This window comes from Gigantopelta aegis, chromosome 14 (assembly GCF_016097555.1).
Source record: "Gigantopelta aegis isolate Gae_Host chromosome 14, Gae_host_genome, whole genome shotgun sequence".
In the NCBI taxonomy this organism is placed as follows: Eukaryota; Metazoa; Mollusca; class Gastropoda; order Neomphalida; family Peltospiridae; genus Gigantopelta; species Gigantopelta aegis.
This window is the reverse complement of record NC_054712.1, coordinates 10,173,879-10,197,842: the sequence shown is the minus strand read 5'-3', so window position 1 is coordinate 10,197,842 and position 23,964 is coordinate 10,173,879. Positions and strand designations below refer to the sequence as shown.

The window sequence follows — 23,964 nt, the reverse complement described above, 5'->3', positions numbered from 1 at the left end:
AGGGACATTCTAATTGAGGGCTATGAAGTGGCCTGAAATGACTCGGGGCGGGTGTCCAGGGGCATGCCCTGCCATCGCCCCCTCCTCTCTACTCTCTCTCTCTCTCTCTCTCTCTCTCTCTCTCTCTCTCTCTCCCCCCCCCCCCCCCAGTCCATAGTGTTTTTTAAAAATGATATGCTCTGAGGTGCAATTTCATGTGTTTTGGGGTCATTTTTTACATTAGGAAACAAAAGGAAGGTTTGATCAGGACAATCTTTGGAATTAGGACAATTTTGCAAACTTCTGGGACACCGAAATTTAAAAAAAAAAAAGAAAAAAAAAGGGACTGTTGGCAAGTATGCAGACACAATTTAACAACATGCATGTAGCATATGAAGGCCTCTCCAGGAAGGATTGTTCAAAATGCCTACCCTGTAATGGAAATATTGTGTGTGGTTCATGAAACCTATGATCTTAGATTGTACTTTTAGGTCAACACAATTTGTTTTTGTGTTCTTCCTTGCCACAACCATTAACAATTTTGACATGACCTACACGGTGAAAACAGTAAATGTATCACTGGTCTCACTACAGGCTAAAGAAAGTGTCAAATAGGAAGGAAGGAAATATTTTATTTAACGACATACTCGACACATTTTTTATTTTACAGTTATATGGCGTTGGACATAATGTTAAGGACCATACAGATATTGAAAGAGGAAACCCGCTGTTGCCACTTAAATGGCTACTCTTTTCGATTAGCAGCAAGGGATCTTTTATATGCACCATCCCACAGACAGGATAGTACATACCACGGCCTTTGATATACCAGTAGTACTGCACTGGCTGGAAATGAGAAATAGCCCAATGGGCCCACCGATGGGGATCGATCCCAGACCAACCTCGCAACGATATAATACTTTATGATTATTTTTTTTAAATGTCCCACTTTTGGGTGTTGTACAGAGGGAAAAAAAAGTATGCAATGATTAACTGAAATTTTGCACACAAAAAAGTTTGTGTTGTGTATAGATGCTACAATTTTCATTTTGATATAATCATGTATTACTTTTAAATGGCATGTGATACAAAATGTCAAAAAATACAATACGAATATAAACCTACTCAACATCAACTGTAAGTACTAAAAGTTGATTTGTTTTCTTGCACTTCATTAGTCTTTCGTTGAGAAGAAAATACACTTCTTTATTTCTAAAGGAGTTATTTTTGCCCTCAACATATCGGATCTTTTATAGCAAAACTGCAGGTGAAATTGTCAGTATGACTGCTATAGACTTATCAAAGGTCGTAGTATGTGCTATCCTGTCTGTGGGATAATGCATATTAAAAGATCCCTTGCTACTAATGGAAAAAATCTAGTGGGTTTCATCTCTAAGACTATATGTCTGAATTACCAAATGTTTTACATCCAGTAGCTGATGATTAATAAATCAAGTGTGCTGTAGTGATGTTTATTTTTTTATTTATAAAAATCAACTTTTATCAGAGTGACAGTTCCATATTGAATAGTCCATAGGGTTTCAGTTTTGGGTCATAAAAAGGAAGTGTTTTTGAAATGTTGGGAGCTAAAATAACACTTGAAGAAATAAAGGTCTTTTTATCCTAAAAGAAAAATGGGCTTGTGAAAAGCAAATTGGTGTGGCAATAAAAGTATATGTATCTACTGTAGATGTTGAGTAGGTTCTTATAGCATTTTTTAAGTAATAGTTGCATCATGCTCCATATTAAGTGTAAGACGTGTCAACATTAAAATTTTGCCATCTGTACCCAATACAATAACCACTTTTGTGCAAAATATCAGTGTTCTGATTTGCATACTTTTCCCGCTATTGCTAATTCAACTTCAAAAAGTGGTTTCTTTTTTAATTGCCAAATGTTTTGGGGGGTTTTGGTTGCTTTGTTCATGAATGTAATCAGAAAGAAAATTATTAGAGCATCTTAATTTAAGAAGGGAAAAAAGTCTGTTTTGAAGAGGTGGGGATGTAGCTCAGTGGTAAAGTGCTCGCTTGGTGCACTGTCTGGGATCGATCCCTGTTGGTTGGCCGATTGGGCTATTTCTCGTTCCAGCCAGGGCACCACGACTGATATATCAAAGGCAATGTTATGTGCTATCCTCTCTGTATGATGGTGCATATAAAAGATCCCTTGCTACAAATTGAAAAAAAGTAGTTGGTTTCATCTCAAATAACCAAATGTTTGACATCCAGTAGTCGATTGATAAATCATTGTGCTCTAGTGGTGTTGTTAAACAAAAAACAACTAATTGTTTTGAGAATTGAGTGGTTACTTAGTCTATTTACCTGGGCCAGAGTAAAGTAGCTCTGTTGCCTGTATCAGCAGATTGTATATTCAGAAAGACCAATTGATATACATGTAGTTGAATATTCTAGAATTTCATGTAAGGGGTAGTGAACCTTGCCATCTGTTGGAAGTTTAAATTAGTAATCTTAAATGAAGAGGGAAAAAAATACATGTAGCATAAAATTAGTGCTGTTGAAAAAGCAAAAAGGATGCATGAAAGGACATGATATGGTAGATCAATGGTGATTACTAAAATACAAAGTGTTTAGGAGACACTTGTAAATGGCATATTGATCAACAAAATATTATAATTTAAAATTAAGGACACTGTCTTAATCTTTGTAAAATATATAAGCAAAAAACCCCACTAAAAAACATGCAGCATTAATAGATATTGGTCTGTTGACGCAATTTAGAAATGATGGTCATTGTTTATTAATATTTGTATATAATTTTACGTAGGGAAAAATGTATGGAAGAGCTGCATTAAAAAGACTGATTCATCCATGTTTATGGCAAAATTATTAAGAGAATACCCGTATTCATGAGCTTAGCAGTTTTTACATAATTTTGAGTTCTGAACAACAACAACTATTCCGGTATCTAAATCATATCTGCACAAGGCAGTCGAAATGACTGGCACGGTTGTGATTGCTTCCATGATCCACTATCAGAGCTCATCCTCGGGAGGACAACCACTGCCTAGGAGATACACAACAGGATGTTTCATCCTTTCTGCACTGACTGTAGGACTACCACTCCAAAGACTAGCTTAGAAAACCATTTTCAGGTGATTTCTGGTATTCAGACTGAGGTAAAGTTTGACACAAGAGGATTATTAGAAGACTTGCATACAACTTGAATGTATCGCTTTGCTTCCAGAAGCTGAAGATGTATCACAAGTTCAAAATAAGACCGGAGATGATTTGGCTGTGTAACTCGAGAGGTTGCCATTGTTGGGTCTTCAAACTATTGTATCTTTTTATTTATTATTAATTAAATAATTATATTTATTATTCTTTCTTATTATTTGTATAGATCTGTAGTTACATGTTATGAGACCAGTAGCTGTTAAACTTTAATGCATTACATGTATATATTTTAAAGCGCCATGCATGGTTAGAATTTTACCACAGCAATGATGGCAGGTGTTGTGGTTTACTTGCGTGCCGTTGTGTCTGGAAAATCAACTGCAAGAAAAATTCTGTGGTGCCCTACCTGTTTTTCCCACTGATCTTCCTATACAGTCCAAGTTATATATGACAAGTATACTACTCAAAAGAATTTAAGGGTCGGACGATGTTTTCGACATTATTTTCTGAATGTCAATTATATTAGCTAGACCATAATGTCATGCATGGTATTGTTCCATTTTGACGAAAGTGGGTCTAAGCAACCCATAAATGAATTAAAAAACCACTGTCATTGACACTGTCGACTAGTTCTAATGACGAAAACATGCTTACATTTGCACGTAAATTAGGGCGAAAGCGAAAGGTCTGCTAAGTGCCCATAACTTGCTTTATCACAAAGCGCTTCATTTGCACGCTTTGCATGTGTATTCCATGTTCCCAATGCTGAATTTCCGTATAATTGGAGCTTGCGTTCGTGTACGGTGCACACTCCAAATTCGACAATGGTACGACGTCAACTGACTATCGAAGATCGAGGAAGGGCTATTGCTTGGCTTCAGGATGGCAATACGCAAAGAAATGTTGCTCTAAGACTTGGTGTCAGTCAGAGTGTCGTTGGCCGACTGTGGCAACGGTACCAAGCAACGAATTCTGTTCGAAATCGTCCACGTTCGGGAAGACCCCGAAGACTACAAATAGAGAGGACCACTACATCACCAATATGGCTCTACGTCAACGCACAACCACTGCACGCCAATTACGTGACAATCTGCGGACTGCGACTGGAACTCGAGTGTCTGATCAAACCATACGCAATCGTCTGAGAGCCAATAATCTACGCTGCCGTCGCCAGGCTGTTCGACCACCACTCCTACCACGTCACAGAACGGCCAGACGTCACTGGTGTACACTTCATCTGCGGTGGCAACGTGTTCAGTGGGGTCGAGTGATGTTCACTGATGAGTCCAGGTTTAGTCTCCAGTTCAACGACGGTCGGGTTCGTGTCTACAGACGTCCTGGGGAGCACTTTGCTGACGTTAACGTTAGACAACGTCACCGGTTCGGTGGTGGCAGCGTCATGGTGTGGGGCGGCATCTCTATCCACCACAGGACCCCCCTCTATGTGGTGGATGGCAATCTGAATGGAATCCGCTATCTGAATGAGATTATCCGGCCGTTGGTTCTCCCAGGCCTTCAGCAGATTGGCGGCGGGGCAGTTCTGCATGATGACAATGCCAGACCCCACCGCGCCAGGGTGGTAACGGACTTTCTCAGACAACAAGGTATCGCCAGGATGGATTGGCCAGCATATTCGCCTGACTTAGCCCCAACAGAGCACGCCTGGGACGAATTAGGCAGGAGAGTTCGGGATAACCATGCCCCTCCGGCCAACCTTCATGATCTGGGTCAACTTCTTATGGCAGAGTGGCAGGCCATTCCCCAAGAGTTCTTCAGACGTCTGATCAACAGCATGAGGCAACGATGTGTCGAGTGTATTCGCGCCAGGGGTGGATTCACACACTATTAAACGAATGTTCTAATGTGTAAAATCCATGTTTGACAACCTTCAACTTTGACAGCATGTCATGTGACTTTCTTGTATACAGTGACGTTTATTTGTGTTTTTTTGTAAATATGGAACAATAAATTAAATTTTTGGTGTAGTTTACATCATCAATCTAATACACTCTGAAACTTATTTTGTTATAAATTTTTGACCCTTAAATTCTTTTGAGTAGTATATTAAAGTTAACATCGGTAATATGATAAAAGGCATCTGCATCCAACTGAAGGTTGAGGTTTAGCTCTGTTGGTTGAGCGCTCAACTGAGGTGCTATGTTGCAAGATCAAACCATTATGGTGGATCCATTCAACTGATTTTGTTTTTGGTTTTTTCTCTTTCCAACCAATGCATCACAAATGGTCAAAGCCTTTGGTATGTGCTTTCTTGTATGTGGGAAAGTGCATATAAAAGATCCATTGCCATATCCAACAAATTGCATAGCCTAGAGCACAAGGCACCAGCATGGTATTTTGACTGAACATTTTATAGTACTTGCTTCATCGCATCTTTTGAAGAAAACTGTTGGTGTTCTATTTTCTGTTGTAAACCAAAAGCAACACTCTTTATGTCCTCTCTCTCTCTCCCCCCCCCCCCCCTCAAAATAAAATAAACAAATAAGTAAAATTCCTTTCCATTGTTGCCTCAGTAAAATGGTAATGAAAGTAAGGAGGGAAAATACCTAAACAAAGACAAAATTTAATTTTAGTACAGCTAAAACTGGCTAAATTTTATTGGATTTTTTTTTTTTTTTTTTTTTTTTTTTTTTTTTTTTTTTGAAACTAACTTGCTACAATTAAAAAAAGAAAAGAAAGAAGCTATGTACATGTATGATGTAGATCTTTATTTTAGAAATGACATGGTGATTTTAATTTGCCCGGTCAAGTAGTCCACTACCGAAATAGAAATGCTGCGGCTTCATCACTCTCTCATCATCATCCATGTTTGTAGTATCGCCCCTGCCCCCCCCTCCAATAAAAAAAAAGTCAGTCTTAAATGTTCATGACCTTTTTTTTTTTTTTTTTTAATTGGTACCTTGGTATCGCCTTCTGACAAACTTGGAAACCACATTAGATACAAAACCAAACGACAATGTTACTCCTGAAAGACCAATCTTAGTCTGGACAGTCGACATGTAAATGTCAGTGAGGAATGATTATCACCTCTTTCAACGTTTTGGAACAAGTAATTGATGATACGGCAGACCACAATGAAAGCTCACATGTTCTTGCTAGCACCTTCGTCAACTTGTGGCAGCGTTCTGGAAGCCCAAACAATGCAGCACATTCTACAGCGGTGTCCAGCTTATCAAGGATTAAGATAATCTGAGAACTCGTCTACACACCAAGCTGTGTGGTAACAGGATAGGAAAATGTGGTTATTTTCATCCTTCAACCCATGCTTGTGAAAGAAGAAAAAACTGAACATTGCCATCATTATTTGTGATGTTGGTCAATAATGTTAAATTTCAGAAAACTATTTTTCAATCATATTTATGATTGGATGCGAGTAAGAACATTAACAATTATTAAACGGAGAAAAGATAACTGGTTAATTCACTTTCTTTGTATAGAATAAATGTGTGTTTATGCTTTGGAAATTTAACTTGTGCATTATTTCACCATGGACCATTTAACTAGAAGGGTGGTACATGGAAAGCTTAATGTGTTCAGGGGACCCTCAACATAGAAATTGAATTACATGACAAAAAAAAAAAAATGAAATAATTTTATAATTATTAGGTTTTTTTTTATATATAAAGGAAGTCCTTAGTCTGATGGGCCCCTTGGCGTTGGGGGGGGAGGGGGGGGGGGCAATTGCCCCCTTATAAATCTGTCACTGTACCACTGTGTACTTTAACATCTGTAGACGTTGATATAGAGTTCTGCCATTGCCACTCGTCATTAGTTGTATATATTGATGTAAAATACAAATTTACATGTACATCGTTAACCCATTTTAAAATTGTATTTTTCCCACTCCTATTGATTTGTTGAAATGTGTTTATTATACATGTTCTTCTCTTGTGAAAGGAGCCCTATTATAGTTAAGTTTCACTTGATTAGAGGAGTCCTTGACTGATCATGAATTCTTTTTTTAATTGTAGCAAGTGTGTGTCTGTGGAATAAACAAAATTATAATTACTGTTAAATATTTTAATGGCATACATGTAGGTGAATTTTTTAAAGTTTAAATAAAATCCAACATCTAAAATGTTAAAAACCTGGGTGCCTTTTGAAAAAAAATCCCACCGTAACATGCCTCCAATGATAAAACGGAAGTTTTGTTTAACAAACCATATTTAAATGATTCTGTAAATCAAGAAATTGAGTACATAAAATGTTGGGGATTTTTTTTTTTTTTTTTAGAAAGTGGCCAGAAACTGCTTAAAGTATTGTCTGTAAACTAAAAAGCCTGCAAATTGTATAAACTGAAATTTCAGCTTATGTTGAACATAAACTTGTATGTACAACTAATGGAATATGGCAGTGGTTATGGTACTAAATGGTAGCAGCAGTGGAAATACTTGTCAAGTACAAATACAAATACATATATTGTGGCTACTAACAAATATACATCCTGATATGTCTACAATTCTGGATCTACCTAAAAACATCCTCTACTTGTTTGATGGAAAGTTCAAAGTATATGTATATATATACATTGTTATTATTATTATTATTATTATTGTTGTTGTCCAATGTTATTGTCATTCCTGCATGTTTAAAATGTGTACATATTTACAGACTGATGTATTGCTACAGGTATTGGGGATTCAAGTGATAAGTTACAAAGCTTTAAAAACAAAATGTGAAATGATTTATGAATGACATTTATTAAACTAAACTGAAAAAAATCAATTACATTATTTCTTACTAATAACACTTAATTAACAATTACAAACAGTGGATTTATATATTGTTTATGTATTGCTGTTTTAGTAGATAAATTTGTTACAATAAGTTAACATTAGAAGAGTCGACTGTAGTTGTGTAAATAGTCTACATTAGCTGAGTCAACTTGGAGAAGCTGTGTGCATGTTGCGCGAAAAGTTTATACAAGCTGAGTTGGATCACATTTTATTAAATCCTGAACATTTATGAAAGTTTTAACATTAAAATATGGTAACATTTATAAATATATGAAACACTTCTGACCCCAAATCTGGGATTCTCAGCAGCACTAAATCCTACTACATTCACAGCCCAGTAGTTAAAAGTTCCATATTTCACTATATTTACCTTTTATTTCTTTCATAGAGAATACTCAGCAAGTTTCTGTTTGAGAAAGCAAGTGATAAGCGAAAATTAGTGATGTACGATTAAAAAAAACCCAGGCGTAATATAAACCAGTTTCACACAGGAACGATTATAGTATTTTATTTATTACACCATATATCAATGAACAAAAATCTCACCAAATTAGTTCCAAAATATCTAAACAAGACATGAAAATGTATCGATTAAAGACTGGGAAAATTATGTTTCTATTATCGATGAAACTGCATTCCAGCACTATACATCTATCAATGAAGTTTACACAAACAATATTTTGTTTAATTATGCTGCTAACGTTAATTATCAGAATTGACGGCAAGTATTTTTCCCAATTTAAAAATATTAATCGGAAGAACCATGCGCACACGTTTTGTGGAGCTGTACTGTGTGACACAGTTGATCACCTGATAAGAGGAGATCATGACATCTCAAAAGGCATATTCCACAATGTGAAGATATGGTAAATGTCACATGGGTATCTCTTCCACCATGGTGTAATAAAAATAAATATAAATATATCTTTCACATAATCTTTGTATAGGGGCAGGATGTAGCCCAGTGGTAACATGCTTGCTTGACACCTGGCTGGTCTGAGATCAATCCCCTTTGGTTGGCCCATTGGGATGTTTCTCGCTCCAGCCAGTGCACCATGACTGGTATATCAAAGGCCATGGTATGTACTATCCTGTACAACATGTACAAAAAATGATAATAAATGACCTGTTATAGATAGAAATATGATATGTATTTACAATTTTACTGCTAAACATATGTAATTTGGAACAGACTATAACACCCTGGTTGATATTGATTACACCTGAGACTACCCCTCTGCTAAGCTTAGTACTTGTGATGTCACATCTCATATTTCTATCTATAACAGGTCATTTATTGTAATTTTTCTACCGGTTATTTGAATACCGTAACAGGTCATGATAATGCCGACATATTTTTATGTTTTTTATTCCAGGGATTTTCATAACTAATATGTAAGACTGGAAAATCACCTGGGTATAATTTTGATTAGTAGTTTAGTAGATTATTTGGTTGTAATGTTTTATGGGTATGTACATGTCGTTGAAAGTATAATGCTTACATTTCAAAGGAAAAGTTGATAAATAATTAATCATCGGCTATTGGATGTTAAACATTTGGTAATTCTGACACGTCATCAGAAGAAACACTACATTTTTCCTAATGTACCGGCCTCGGTGGCGTTGTGGTTAGGCCATCGGTCTACAGGCTGGTGGGTACTGGGTTTGGATCCCAGTCGAGGCATGGGATTTTTAATTCAGATACCGACTCCAAACCTTGAGTGAGTGCTCCGCAAGGCTTAATGGGTAGGTGTAAACCACTTGCACCAACCAGTGATCCATAACTGGTTCAACAAAGGCCATGGTTTGTGCTATCCTGCCTGTGGGAAGTGCAAATAAAAGATCCCTTGCTGCTAATTGGAAGAGTAGCCCATGAAGTGGCGACGGCGAGTTTCCTCTCAAAATATATGTGGTCCTTAACCATATGTCTGACACCATATAACTGTAAATAAAATGTGTTGAGTGCGTCGTTGAATAAAACATTTCTTTCTTTCTTTTTCCTAATGCAGCAGGGAATCTTTTACATGCACATTCCCACATACAGAAAAGTACATACCACTGCCATAGACCAGTTGTGGTGCACTGGTTGGAATGAGAGAAAAAATCTAATCTGTTGAATGGATCCATAGAGGTGGTTCATTCCTGCAATACAAACATCTCAAGTGAGCACTCAACCAACTGCTAAATCGTACTCCTTTGGCAGGAATATGCCATTATGCTGCTTAGAAATGATGCCTTTAATCTTGAATTGGTTTATTGTATTGCAATCTAAATTGTATTGTGGAATTATGATTATATCCCGTTTGATCTATCCACTGCATTTATGATGCACATGTACCGGTAATCCCATATTGTGTACAGCAGGTTTATGTAAAATGGATTGAATTAAAAAAACCCACCCAGAATAATATATAGAGGTGTAACAATAATAATGAACCCTAAGTGTACGACATTTATTCTGGGGATGATTGTAACTCCTCTATACCTGAAGTGAAATAAAATAAACAAAAAAATTGGGTTGACACTGAATCACACTCCCCACTTCTGCACCTGTATTTGAGGCACTTCATGGCCATCGATCCCATGAGCCATTGCACTCTGGTGCTCTACTAATGACTACATGTAGATTCTGCCCCAAAACTATTTAAAATACGTAAAAAGGATTATTTTGTTGTCCACATTACCGTCACTTCAAAGAAATAAACATGCACGTGTACATTGTCAAAAGCAATTTATGCATTAAAGATTTTGACACAAAAAAATGTGTTTGTGAATGGGTGCAAGATGTGCATGTTAACTGGGTGAGGTTATTTCCCTTTCACACCAGGGAACCTCTATTGATTCATCTAAATTTATGGTATATGTTGTACTGGTACCTTGCTAATTCGGAGAAGTAGCCAGTGTGATGAGGCCAATTTCAGACTCGATTCAGAATTAATCAACTTTAAAAATAATCCTCTCATGAACAAGATTTTTGTTTCCCCCTTATTGACCACTGTCCAGGGACTACCAGTGATGAAACTGGACTTATAGTGTTTCATTGAGTATATGTGTTTATGTTCTTCACTTTTTTTTTGCCTGCAGATTCACTGAATTGAGAGCAGTTAGAGAAGAGAATTGTGCTTCACACCAAACACTATTGTTTACCATAGACCTTGAAGAAACTTGACTGAAAAGAAGTCTGAAGGTACCACAACAACAAAACTGTTAATTTTAAAGAAAATGGTCTTTCAAACATATACTTGACAGACTGGGCAACTTAATATATTCTTATATACGGTGTATGTACTGTAGAAGGTACAGATGCAGGATTTTTCTAGATGGAGGTTGTAGTGGTTAAAAACGGGCAATTGCAGTGTTCAGGGAATGGGTGTAATGATTAAAAGTATTTTATGCATTATATAGAGAACAATCTTTCTTTGAAATTGCAAGATATTACATGTCCTGATTGAAAAATACATTGTATATTCAGTAAAACACTGGGTTTTTTGTGGCACTTAAGAATTTGAAGGGGTGCATACACGCAGCACCTTCTCCCCACCCCTGCTGGATTCTAGCCTAGCTGTTGTAAATTAGTGGCACACTATCCTGTTCAGGGGAGTGCTTCCTCCGTGGATTTCTTTAGGAGTGCAAGTTCCCGTCTACCTTTTAGAAAGTGCAATGAATGTCATTTTTATTTATTTGAAATTATGAATCTTATTTTATTCTTTAAAACCCCCAAAAAAGACTAAACGTTGACACGATACTGTCACTAACATTTACCACACAAAGCTAGGGTAAAGGGGTAATGACAGTACCTACCAGGTTTGGAAGAAATATATTTGTTCAAAGTGTAAAGTTTGGTTTGTTTAAGGACACCACTAGAGCACATAGATTAATTATCAGCTATTGGATGTGTTTAATAGTTTTGACAAAATCTTTATAGAAAACTTGATACATATTTCCTTTAGCAGCAGGTGATCTTTTATTTACACTTTGCCAAAGACAGGATAGCACTTACCTTAGTCGTTGATATATGGGGCAATGGCTGGGATTCGATCCTTTGATCCAAGCACCTCAGGTAACTGTGTCACTGACCCAGCTAGATTACCTTTCCAGTATTTGCTCAGTGACGCATCAACACAACATTCATGTAGAGGAAAAAGATATGAAGACCACTACCACACTTAGACCGGTAGTACCACAATTAAGCAAGTGTATGCACTTTTCCATAGACAGGACAGGACAGTACAAGGAAAGACGGAAATTTTTTATTTACCGACACACTCGACACATTTTATTTATGGTTATATGGCATCAGACATATGGTTATGGACCACACAGATATTGAGAGAGGAAACCCGCTGTCGCCACTTTATGGACTACTCTTTTCGATTAGCAGCAAGGATCTTTTATATGCACCATCCCTTAGACAGGATAGCACATACCAAGGCCTTTGATGTACCAGTCATGGTGCAATGGCTGGAGCGAGAAATAGTGCAATGGGCCCACTGACGGGGATCGATCCCAAACCAACTGCGCATCAAGTGAGCACTGTACCACTGGGCTGCACCTCGCCCCAGACAGTGCATGCCATAGTCTTTGAAACACCCAGTACATGCATCTGTCATGGGTTGGCTGGTTGAAAAGAGAGAAAATTAGTCCCATCAATTCTAAGAAAGAAATGTTCTGTTTAATGACATACACTTGATACATTTTTATTTTAATATGGTTATAATATGATTACGGACCACACAGATAATGAGAGAGGCTTCTTTTTTTGATTAGCTGCAAGGGATCTTTTTGTATTCGCCTTCCCACAGACTGGAATCGAACCTAAGACCCATCACACTTCAGGAGATTCTCTGCCAATGATCTAAGTTTTGTCTCTACAAGATGAGGAAAAACTGCATTAAAATGGATAATTTTTGAAGCAGTGTAGGTCTGTAGTGCGTTTGGTTATGTGATCTACCTTCTATGGTAGACTGTTTTTTTTCCATTTTAACCACCAATACGTAACTGGTACAAGAAAAGTTAGTGGTATGGCAGTCGTGTCTATGCAAAAATGCATTTATTAGATCGATTTGTTGCTGCATATCTGAAGGAGTTGTCTCTGTCACAGAAGCCGGTTTCATCATGGATATTACTAAGATCAGGTTCTGCAATTGACAGTTGAACAACTATAGCCATCTGTTACGTCTGACCAATAGCAACAGGTTACATGTGTTATATCATAATATGATATGTTCTGTACGTGTTAATGCTTTTGTCCAATAGCCACTGATTAAACACAACCAATAGCAACTGGTTACGTACATGTAATAAGCAGAATTTTTCGTTAATTCACTGGCCAAGTGCATTTAAAGATCTACTTGTCCACCAATATTTTCACTTGTACAAGTAATTGTTTAGTTTTGTTCAAGTACGAGGACCATAGTTTTGATTGCTCAAGATGAAACTACATTGGAAAATGTTTATTTATCCACTGGACAACAATTAAGGTACATTCTGCTTGTCCGAGCAGATTTTCACTTGTCAGGACAAATGGACAAGTGCTTATTTCGAACACTGAATATATGTCATGTAACAGACAGCCACTTTTATATTTACACACTTTTACACTATTATAAAGCAAATATAAAGCAAAATATCTGAAAAGTGAGAGGGCAGATGCCCCCCTTCACATGCACACACATTTAATTCATGGAAATCCTTGAAATGAAAGCTTGGAAACTGAATGAACATTATGATGATCTAATACTAAATAACAGACAATGAAGATTAATTAGTTGCCTTTTATAGATAAAAAATTTACAAATTGCATCAAAACACTTGAAAGAGCGGGACGTAGCCCTGTGGTAAAGCGCTTGTTTAATGTGCTGTCTGTTTGGGATCGATTCCCGTCGATGAGCCCATTGGGCTTTTCTCGTTCCAGTCAGGGCACCACGACTGGTATATCAAAGGCTGTGGTATGTGCTATCCTATCTGTGAGATAAAAGATCCTTTGTTACTAATGGAAAAATGTAGCAGGTTTCTTTTGAGACTATATGTCAAAATTACCAAATGTTTGACATCCAATAGCCAGTGATTACTTAATGTACTCTAGTGGTGTCATTAAACAAAACACTTAAAGTTTGAACAGACTATGAAATGATTGTCACTGACTGCATTATTACACTGGCAGTTGTGATCACACCAGTCTATTCAGGTGTAATGATATCAAGTGCAATATATATAGATGATTATATGAGCTTGTGTGTTTACTGATTTTAAGACACGAGTGTCGGGATTTTTGCATTGCCTGAGCGAGAGCGATGACAATACATAAATTCTGACTCGAGTGTTATTTTTTATGAATAACAAGGAGATGAGAAAATTACATCATATTTCACGTGTAAAGTCTGAACTAGGACTGGAGAAAACATTGTCATGTTATGACGACGTTTCCTAAAATTACGTCATCACACTTGTCATCAGACTTGTTATTACACATGTGCTTCGTATGAATATTATTAACTCAGTTGAACCATGTGGATAATAAGTCTGTTCCAAATTGTGTAAATTGCTTGTGTGTGTGTGGATATTACATTGTCAATACGAGACATTTTCACCTATAACTTCTTGATGCTTATTTAATGCCTATTGTTTGTATATAGTAACAGGTCATTATAATGCTAATACAGTTTCCAATTTTTCATTCCACTGAATTTCATAAATCATATATAATAAGCGAAAAGAAGGCTAGGTTAATTTTGATTAGTACTTCAGTAGAAGTATCTTTGGTCACTCATGTTCCCCAATTTTATTTTTGTCTAGCCATACTTTGATTGAGACCCAACTCCACAGCCAAAACAGTGCTTTCCCAGCCAGCTACACCCATAGATACATATATGAGAAGTTGAGAGAAGTCTTGAGGTATAACAGTGATTAAGTCTTTTATATTTAACATCTTAATACTTGACATCAAATTAATTTTTGAAGAGTTCATTTCCTAAAGGTGATATATCCATTTGCGTCATTTTGAGAAACCATGATTTTGTAACAACACGCCATACCGTATATCACACAAAGGTCCTCTTCAGTTGGCTTAGATGATGTTTTGACAGAAACAAGATTGTAGTATTACTGAGTTCACAGAATTTGGCGTATATTATGTTTTGGAAAAGGTACTAAATAACTCCCTTAGGATCTCTGAGGGAGTTATTTTGTACCAAAATGGAACATTAAGATGTTTGTCCTTTTATAGCTTTTCATATATGCTATTAATAATGGACCGTTATGTACAGAGTGGAGGTTGGTGCTATAATAATTGTTTTCCTTTTTTAACGTATGTAAACCTGCTACATGCATTATGTATTGATAATAATAGTGGGATTTCATAAAACACCATGGTTCACTTTAGAAATATTACATTTTATATTTTTCTTTTCCATTTCTGGGTGTATTTTTTTTTTCTTTTTTTTTTTTTCTTATTTGCAAGAGGTAAAGAAGTCTGTTTTCTTCTTTTACTAAATGGGTGTTGAACAATTAGTCAAGTCTTGATTGTTAATGTTTTGAGATTAAGAAATCCTTAGACAAGGTCGATCCCCGTTGGTGGGCCCATTGAGCTGTTACTTGCTCCAGCCAGTGCACCACGACTGGTATATCAAAGGCTGTGGTATGTGTTATCCTGCCTGTGTGATGGTGTATATAAAAGATCCCTTTGTGCTAATCGAAAAGAGTAGCCCATGAAGTGGCGACAGCGGGTTTCCTTTCTCAATATCTGTGTTGTCCTTAACCATATGTCCGACACCATATAACCGTAAATAAAATGTGTTAAGTGTGTCGTTAAATAAAACATTTCTTTAAGACATTGAGGTAAATGTGTGATATGTATTGGGGTATTGTGTGAGTGGATTTAAAAAAAAAAAAATTGGGGGGGGGGGGGGGGGGGGGGGGGTCTGCAGCAAACATCTGCTGCTTCATAGCTGACATTTTCCGTAGACTTACTTTTTTCTCTCTCTTTTTTATTAATTTACAGAAGCCCAATATGTCTGTAATCATCCGTTTGCAAGGCCTACCTTGGTCAGCCAGTGCTCTTGACATAAGAAACTTCTTCAAGGGTCTAAGTATTCCTGCTGGTGGAGTACACATAATCGGTGGTGAGAAGGGAGATGCATTCATTGCTTTCAGTACAGATGAAGATGCTAGGCAAGGGATGAACAAAAATTTTGAAATGTTAAGTGACTCTGTGATTAAACTGTTCCTCAGTAGTAAAACTGAAATGCAAAATGTCATTGAACAAGCTAGAGCACCAATTGCGAACTCCAGCCCCACTGTTCCAGAACAGTCTTCTAAGGTGCCTGATCCACATGGAAGACCCTTAGATAATGATATTTATGGTGGAGAACCACTGTCACGAAATAGCAGTTGGGGAGGAGCACCAAAAGTTGAATTTCAAAGACAGGATCCTGCAAATGTGTTCAAAGAACCGCAGTCCTGGTATGATGGTCAGCAACAAGCAGACTTGCAAAAGTATCCAAGGAATGATGTCTACCCTGACCCTGGGAATTACAATTACGGACAGCAAGATGCTGGTTTAAACCATCCAGATGCAGATATGATTCCTAAAGATTCTAGAGCCATGCCTCCAGAAATGAGACCTTCAAGACCAGTAGGCGAACCTTTTGCAGGAGGGTTAAAAAATGAGTTTAGAGGTCCTGCAAGCATGAAACCAATTGATGAACCATTTCCACTTGATGGCAGAAACAAAAACTGGCAAGGTGATTATGACCCAGTAAGTCGTGGTCCACGAGAAGATATGAACTATCCACCAGATATCAGGAATCCACAAAGTGCTAGGTATGAACCATCTGATGGGAAGTTTGATTCTGTGCGTTCTCAAAGGGACAGCTTTGATCCTTGGAGTCAAAACGTACAGGGACCCGAGGAGCCTGATGATATCCCTCAATTTGATGAATATGGCAGACAAATATTTCCTACTGAACAGAGACCATTTTCTCAAAAACCAGTTGGGCCTACATTTAAAAGTAATGAAAGACCAGGTGCAGGTTTTTTGCCTGCTAGAAATGTTCCAGAGGTTTTTGAACCAGGTTTTAAAAAAGGTAGTCAATTTCCAGATGATCCAGATTTGCGAAAAGAAACTCTAATGCCTCCACGAGGACTAACCACTGGTCCTAAATTTGGGAATGAATTTCCTGATGATCGAGATTTCCGGAACACACCAAGAGAAAGGCAAATCTTTAGTAGATTGGATGACAAACCGGATTATCTTCAAGATGGTACTCCTAGAAATCCTAACCTAACAAACCGCCCAAATGTTAGTGAGAGAATGTCTAATTCCCCAGCAAGTTTTTCAGGGATGAATCAAGATCAGAGATCTGGTTATCCTCAGAATCAAGGTGCATTTCCACAGGCAGACCATTTTGATCCCATGAACCAAGGTTCCAGTCTTAATGTACCACATGGTCCAAGAGGACCATTTAGACAAGACATAATGGGAGCACGACCAGAGGGTCCAGGTGGAAGGTTTGGACCAGGTGAACCAAGGGGACGATTTCCTCCAGATGGACCTAGACATCATTTTGAAGGGCCTGTCGACCGATATCCTCCAGAACATGTGGGAGAAGAGTTTCCTCCAGATGTGTCAGGAGAAAGGTTTCCTCCTGATAGGTTGAGAGAAAGATTTCCACCAGATGGTTCTGGAGACAGATATGCATTAGAAGGACCAATGAGAAGATTTGGACCTGAAGTGCGGGGTGGTGCTTATCCAGCAGATGGACCTGGAGGAAGGATGCCTCCTGAACGACTTGGGAGAGGAAGGCTAGGAGCAGATGGACCACACAGTAGAATGCCTCATGAAGGTATAGGAGGAAATTTTCAACCTGAGGGCCAAGGCGATATAGATTCCCCTCCTGGGCCAGCTGGAAGAATCCCAATGCAAGGTGGAGTCAGAAATCCACCATTTGCAGGACCTGGAGGAAGATTTCCACCGGAAGGTTCAAGAGGGAGAGGGAGACCTGGTGGTCCATTTAGAGGTCCAGTACCACTTTTAGATGTTCCTACTATAGGGTCTGATATTCAAGAGACTGATGTTGAGAGACCAGGATTTCCTCATATTGCGGGCAATGTACCAAAATTACAGGATAGTAATGCTTTAGTTAAAGACAACCAACAAAACTTGGACAAATGGAAGGATGGCAGACAGCCTTATGGTGACAAGAGTTTAAAACCAGAGAATGGTCAACCTGTTAGTAAGCCTGCAGTTCCAGGTAAAGGATTGCTTGGAGATGCCCCACCACTGGCTAAGCCTATGCCTGAAGACAAAGACAATAGGGATCTCGCTGACCGTGACAACAGACACATGGGACGACCTATGCCTTCAAGAGGATCTGATGATGGACATTTTGGTGGTGGGTATGGTAGAAGAGGTAATCCAGATTCTGCAAGATTTTCTTCAAGAGACATTTATCGGGAGAGAGATGATAGGTCACGGTCCAGGGGAAGAAATGAAGATCGAGATTATGACAGAAGAGGTGACTCGTATTACAGATCAGACAGAAGAGATGATCATTATCGCAGTAGCCGCTACAGTGATCGAGATTCAAGAAGCTATTCGGAAAGAGATCGTGATAGAGATCAGTCAAGACGAGACAGGGATTCTAGATCTGATCAGTCAAAAAGTGGGTCAGAAAGAGACAGAGAATCGAGATCTAGTCAGTCCAAGAGTTCTGCAGACAAGGATTCAAGAGGTGATTCTAAAGGTAGTTCTGACAAAGACAGCAGAACTGACAGCCGAGGCTCTAAACGGATTAGATCAGAAGATATTCGTGGATCTTATCATGTTGTACTTCATAGTATGTCATCAGATGTTTCATACCGTGAAGTCAGAAGATTCTTCGCACCCATCGAAATTCCATTTGATGGACTCAAACTAATTAATGATGAACAAGGTAGAAGAACCGGACAAGGTTACATCAAGTTTGCAAGCGACATGGATGTCGTCAATGCCCTTAAAAAGGCTGGAACAAATATGAATGGAAAGAAGGTTCAAATTCAGCGGTGTACTAAGGAAGATTATGAAACTGCTGTCGATTCATATATTCCTGACACGGATTCACCACCCATGCCTCAAAAGCGCCCCAAGCTAAATGAACCAGACAGTACCAAAGAACAGCCGCAGATAAGTACAAGTCCTCCATTTATGGCTGCATTGAAGGGATTGCCCCCAAAAATAACAAAGCAGGATATTGTTCAGTTTTTGTTGGGAATTAATATTGCTAATGGTGGAGATGCAGTGTATATTGACATTGATCAGAAAGGCATTGGAACTGGCACAGTTTATGTAGAAGTGTCCACACACGAAGATTTGAAGAAAGTATTTGCTTGCGAATGTAGGACCATGGGGCCCAGACTTATTCGTGTTAGCCAAGCAAAGAAAGAAGACATCGATGCAGTGTTAGATCATCAAAAGAAGTTCAGTCACTTTGAAAGTAATCTTGGAGATGTCGATAATAGAAAATTAGAATTTGGTAAAAATGATCAGTCTGTACTTGGAAAACCACCATCAGATAATGAAGCAAAACGAATTGGAAAAAATGATGCCGACAGTAGAGTACAAGAAGATTCCTACTTTGTGTGCTTGAATGGACTACCACCTCTTTGTACGCAGCGTGAAATCAGAGAATTTTGTCAAGGTTTGTCAATAGCTCCTCGTGGACTACAGATTTGCCATGATGGCGATGGCAAGCCAACTGGAGAGGCATTTCTCGAATTCCATTCAAAAGAACATCATGAAGGCTGTCTGCAACTTGACAAACACAACATGGGTCACAATCAGATATCGGTAGTAGGTGTTACTAAAGTTGAAATGGTGACACGGATGCGTCAAGCACGATTGGTCTCCAAGTTCGGACCGACAGCACGAAACCCCTTGCAGTCTGGTGGTCCTCCACTGATTGCAGACACCCCTGATGCTCCTGCTAATGACTGCACTAAATCCATACCTCCAGGAGTTCTGAAGAGACACTGGTTCTATCTGCGATGTTCCAATCTGCCCCTGTCGGTGACCATAAGGGAAATCCTGGGCTTTTTTCAAGGTCACAGTCCTGTGCCGGAGTCTATTCGTCTGCACTACACTGGAGATGGACATCCCACGGGGAATGCAGTGGTCGGGTTCGAGTCGCGGGACGAAGCTATGAAAGCCATGCACGAGCTGAACAACGCACTTTGCCGACAGAACAATGTGGTCATCAACCCAGCATCTTATTAGCGAGGTGAGTAATCAAAAGTGAGTATTACACATGGTGGTTAAAAATGTAGGCTATGGTAAGTGGCAGCATTTATTATAATGGACATAAAGACGGGGTGGGGTTGTTGTTGTTTTTTTGGGGCGGGGGGGGGGGGGGGTATTTTTATTTCATTATTTTTTATTTTTGTTTTTTGAGAGGGGTTGCCCCTAAATCGTTAATGCGGAGGCAAGTTATCTTTAAGATTTTCAAATAATCACCATTGTCAATGTATCTGCCAGAAAGAAATTTTAGGGTATGGCGCTATGAACTTGAATTTTTACAGTGTGTGTGCTGAATGCAACCGCAGTTGATAGGAAGTATGGGGGACCTCCCCCAGACAGAAAATGGGTTAAGGTTAAGAAAAATCATACAGTAATAATAAAGTCATTAATTTTGTCAAAAGGTCCACTAAAAGATAAAGTGTGCAAACAAAATTGAGTATGGCGCCATACCCATTTTACCCTCTAGTAGAAAACATGATTGTGCATTTATGTTTTCATACATTTATGCATTTAGCTGTTGTCAGAAATTATTATTTGTACCACTTTTTTTTGTATACCAACTCATTAAGCCGCATAACCACTAAGTCATTCGAAATCATTTGAACAGTTAATGTTGAGCTATTAATAAAAGAATATCAAATTGTATTTGTGTGTGTGTGTGTGCCTATGTGTGTGTGCCTATGTGTGGTGTGTGAGTGCCTGTGTTCATATTGCTGTGTCAGACTGTTTATTTATGCGTGTCTGTGCATATCTTTGTTATTTTCAGAATTATTATTAAGGCTATGTTAAACGGCACATTGATTAAAAACCATGGATGGAATTGTCTCCTTGATCTTAAGTTTGCAACCTTTCGCTTGGCAATATCTCTAACTATGCAGTAATTATTTCTATACAGTACTGTATCGCGATGAGAGGTCAACAATAAAATACATTGATTTATGGCAGCTGTATCGCAATCATATTTATCCCCAAAAAGCAGTGTTTTTCTCCACTGGATAGTGTGGCAGTCACTCTGTTGATTATTAAAATTGTTGTCTACACAATACCATGCTGTACAGTGTTATAATGTAACAGTCTTCACTGTCGACTAAAGATAATCTCTTGATAATAGGAGATTTTTTTTATTGAAGTGAAAATAAGATACCCATGTGTAAATATTAAAATAATTCTCATTTGCTGAAAATTTGAAATACATTTTAAGGCCATTTTTTCACAGTTCACATATGGGAAAAAACGGCCTAAATAAATATATTTCTTATTTTCAATATATTACAGTATGTTACAATGGCAGCAAACTCGGCTAGACATTGTACTGGTATATAATTTAATAATAAGAAAGGTGTAATTTCCAAAAATGTCTTAAACTGCCTAATAACTAGGGTCATTATCATTAATTATCGTCTCGGGCCCTACCTGTATCGTTGCACCTCTAATTTTGATACTGTAGTTGAAGTATGAATGTTGTCAGATACCATTAACACTCAAAATCCTAACAAATTGGGGTGTAAAAAACAAAACAAACAACACAAAAAAAAACCTCTTCAAATAACAACCAAACAAGTGTGTAAATTGTCATTTATTTACCTACAGTAAGGCCTCCACGAATCCAAAATATTGGACTCTAGTACTCGAGGGTCAAACTCGACCCGGACCCGAGTATCCAACACTTACACTAGATGATAATGAGACTAAGGAATAAAGTAAAATAGCATTATGCATCTTGATTCCAGCGCTGAATATGTTTGTCAAATCATGTCATTATATTGCATTTCACAGATTCGACGTTTGTTTTCCCTCCATGTCTCATAGCTCTATAATATAACCGGCGGCAAGCTGCTTGGCATATGGCAAAATGACGTAAACATATACATAATTAAATGAGAGTACTCTTCCTTACATGAGTACTCATGTCCTGTGAATGGACTAGAGTCTTGCTAGACTCGGCCCATGCCCGAGTACTCGAGTACTCGTGGAGACTCGACCTACAGTTAGTTGTCTTTGAATTCAGGTGGCTTATATATGTATGCAGAAAATAGAGTTCATAAATATATTCTCCAGAGCGTTTTAATTAGTAACCATTTCTGTGTATAAGATGATGGGCTGTAGCAAAACGTTTATTTCCTGCTTAGTCATACAGACCATAAAATACAACTAAATTACTCTGTTTTATTTAAGTATTGGCTGTTAAATGTTACTGCATTCATGTTTATTGGTGTGTTAAGAGCGAAAGGGGAGCAATGGTTTGCATTCTTGGTTGTTGCTTTTTCTGTACAACGCGCAGTAAACTTACAATACACAGCAGACAGACCTGGCAAATGATTGAACCAATAATATGGAGATAAACGTGAAAACAACATTTCTAAAGTATAATTCATTACAACTGAACTAAAAGTAAAATTATAACTGACACAGTATGGATGAGATGTTTACAAATTATAAATAACTGACATATTTTGTAATGAACTTCATAAACTTAACATGTATGAGTGTTGTGTTTATGTGAAAAGCGTGTGTTTTGTAAGATTATGATTGCTCTAGGTAGTGTGCATTTGAACCACATCATCTCATTACATAATGGACGTTAAAAATTATTTATCTAAATGTAATCTATAACAGACGGGGAAACTCTTTATACTCTGGCAGTGTAACCTCATAAAAAAAACTAAGAATATACACTGTTTAAAAAAACAGTGTAATCTGGCAGGATTCGAACATACTTTGCGGACTCGCGTATATACTAGATTTAATCTTTACTGTGCTAAATTAGATTTTAACGTATTTTTAATTCATTGGCTGTTAATGGTAATTTCGCCTGATATGCAGACATCGCACCCCTGATACAGTTCCAGGAGTTATTAGCAGCTCCCCTTACCATGTGAATTTATATAGCGTCTATATACTTTAATTTAGGATATGGTAATATTTTAAATTATCTAAAATTGAAGGGAAATTAATCACTCCCTAATTAACACACACACACACACACATGCGTGTATTATTATTTTTAAAAATATTGAAATCTGATCTCGTATCTGCACTCCACTTGCGCGTGTGTGCGTGCGTGTATGTGTGCCAGTGGCTCTTACTGTTTTTACCTGTGCGTGTCTGCACGTCTAGTTATTTTTAGAATTGCATGGTATATCGTCAACAGTATAGAAGACTTTATTTCAGAGACAAATTATTGACGACTGGATAGTGTTCTATTTCAAGAGAGATGTCTCCAAAACAAAATATCAAATAGCAAGCAAAATACTTTAACAAGTCATATGATGTGACTGGTCACACGAAACTGGTCAAAATATCTGTACTAATATCTCGCTGCAATGGAATGTAAACTAGTGTCTGCTACTAGTAAGTTAGTATCTTGATCGAAATAACGGGGGAGGGGGTTGCGGTAAGTAACAAAGATACAATAATATAGCCTCTTCTCCAAAAACAGAAAGGTAGCTTTTTATTTATTATTTGCCTTCGTATCTTGCTCTAAATGCTAGAATCGGTCCTAATTTTATTAGGTTACTATAGGCGATGTAAAGACTGACAGTGATGTTTTTGAAATAGTCTCATTTTCACTGTATTGTGTGAAGTCACTGAGACTGTTTCTGAAAGAAAGTATCGGAAACTTTGTAGATGTACCATACAATACTACAGTAACCATATATAAACGATCGTTTGTAGATGTTACACTGAGTTTTTTCTTACCTATATTAAGTAATACCTATCCCCCACTCCCCAAATCCCACCCCAACTACTACAAAAACCAATCAACACCCATAAAAAAATGACATAATAATAATGAAAGAAAAACAAACCAAATGAACACACCAAT

General features: G+C 37.8%; 1 protein-coding gene across 3 annotated transcripts in view; it reads left to right on the top strand.

Moving 5' to 3' along the window:
* Nucleotides 1-23,964, top strand: part of LOC121388625 — a 57,780-nt gene that overhangs the window by 18,358 nt on the left and 15,458 nt on the right. Inside the window, exons 2-4 of one of the 3 annotated variants that reach the window (XM_041520045.1) lie at nt 10,952-11,054; nt 14,663-14,761; nt 15,867-20,121. In XM_041520045.1, coding sequence (XP_041375979.1) covers nt 15,876-20,117 — 4,242 coding nt within the window. In that variant the 5' untranslated portion in view covers nt 10,952-11,054; nt 14,663-14,761; nt 15,867-15,875 and the 3' untranslated portion in view covers nt 20,118-20,121. Of the gene's footprint in view, nt 1-10,951; nt 11,055-14,662; nt 14,762-15,866; nt 20,136-23,964 lie in introns of all 3 variants that reach the window. The other 2 variants (XM_041520047.1, XM_041520046.1) reach the window with 2 other exon arrangements.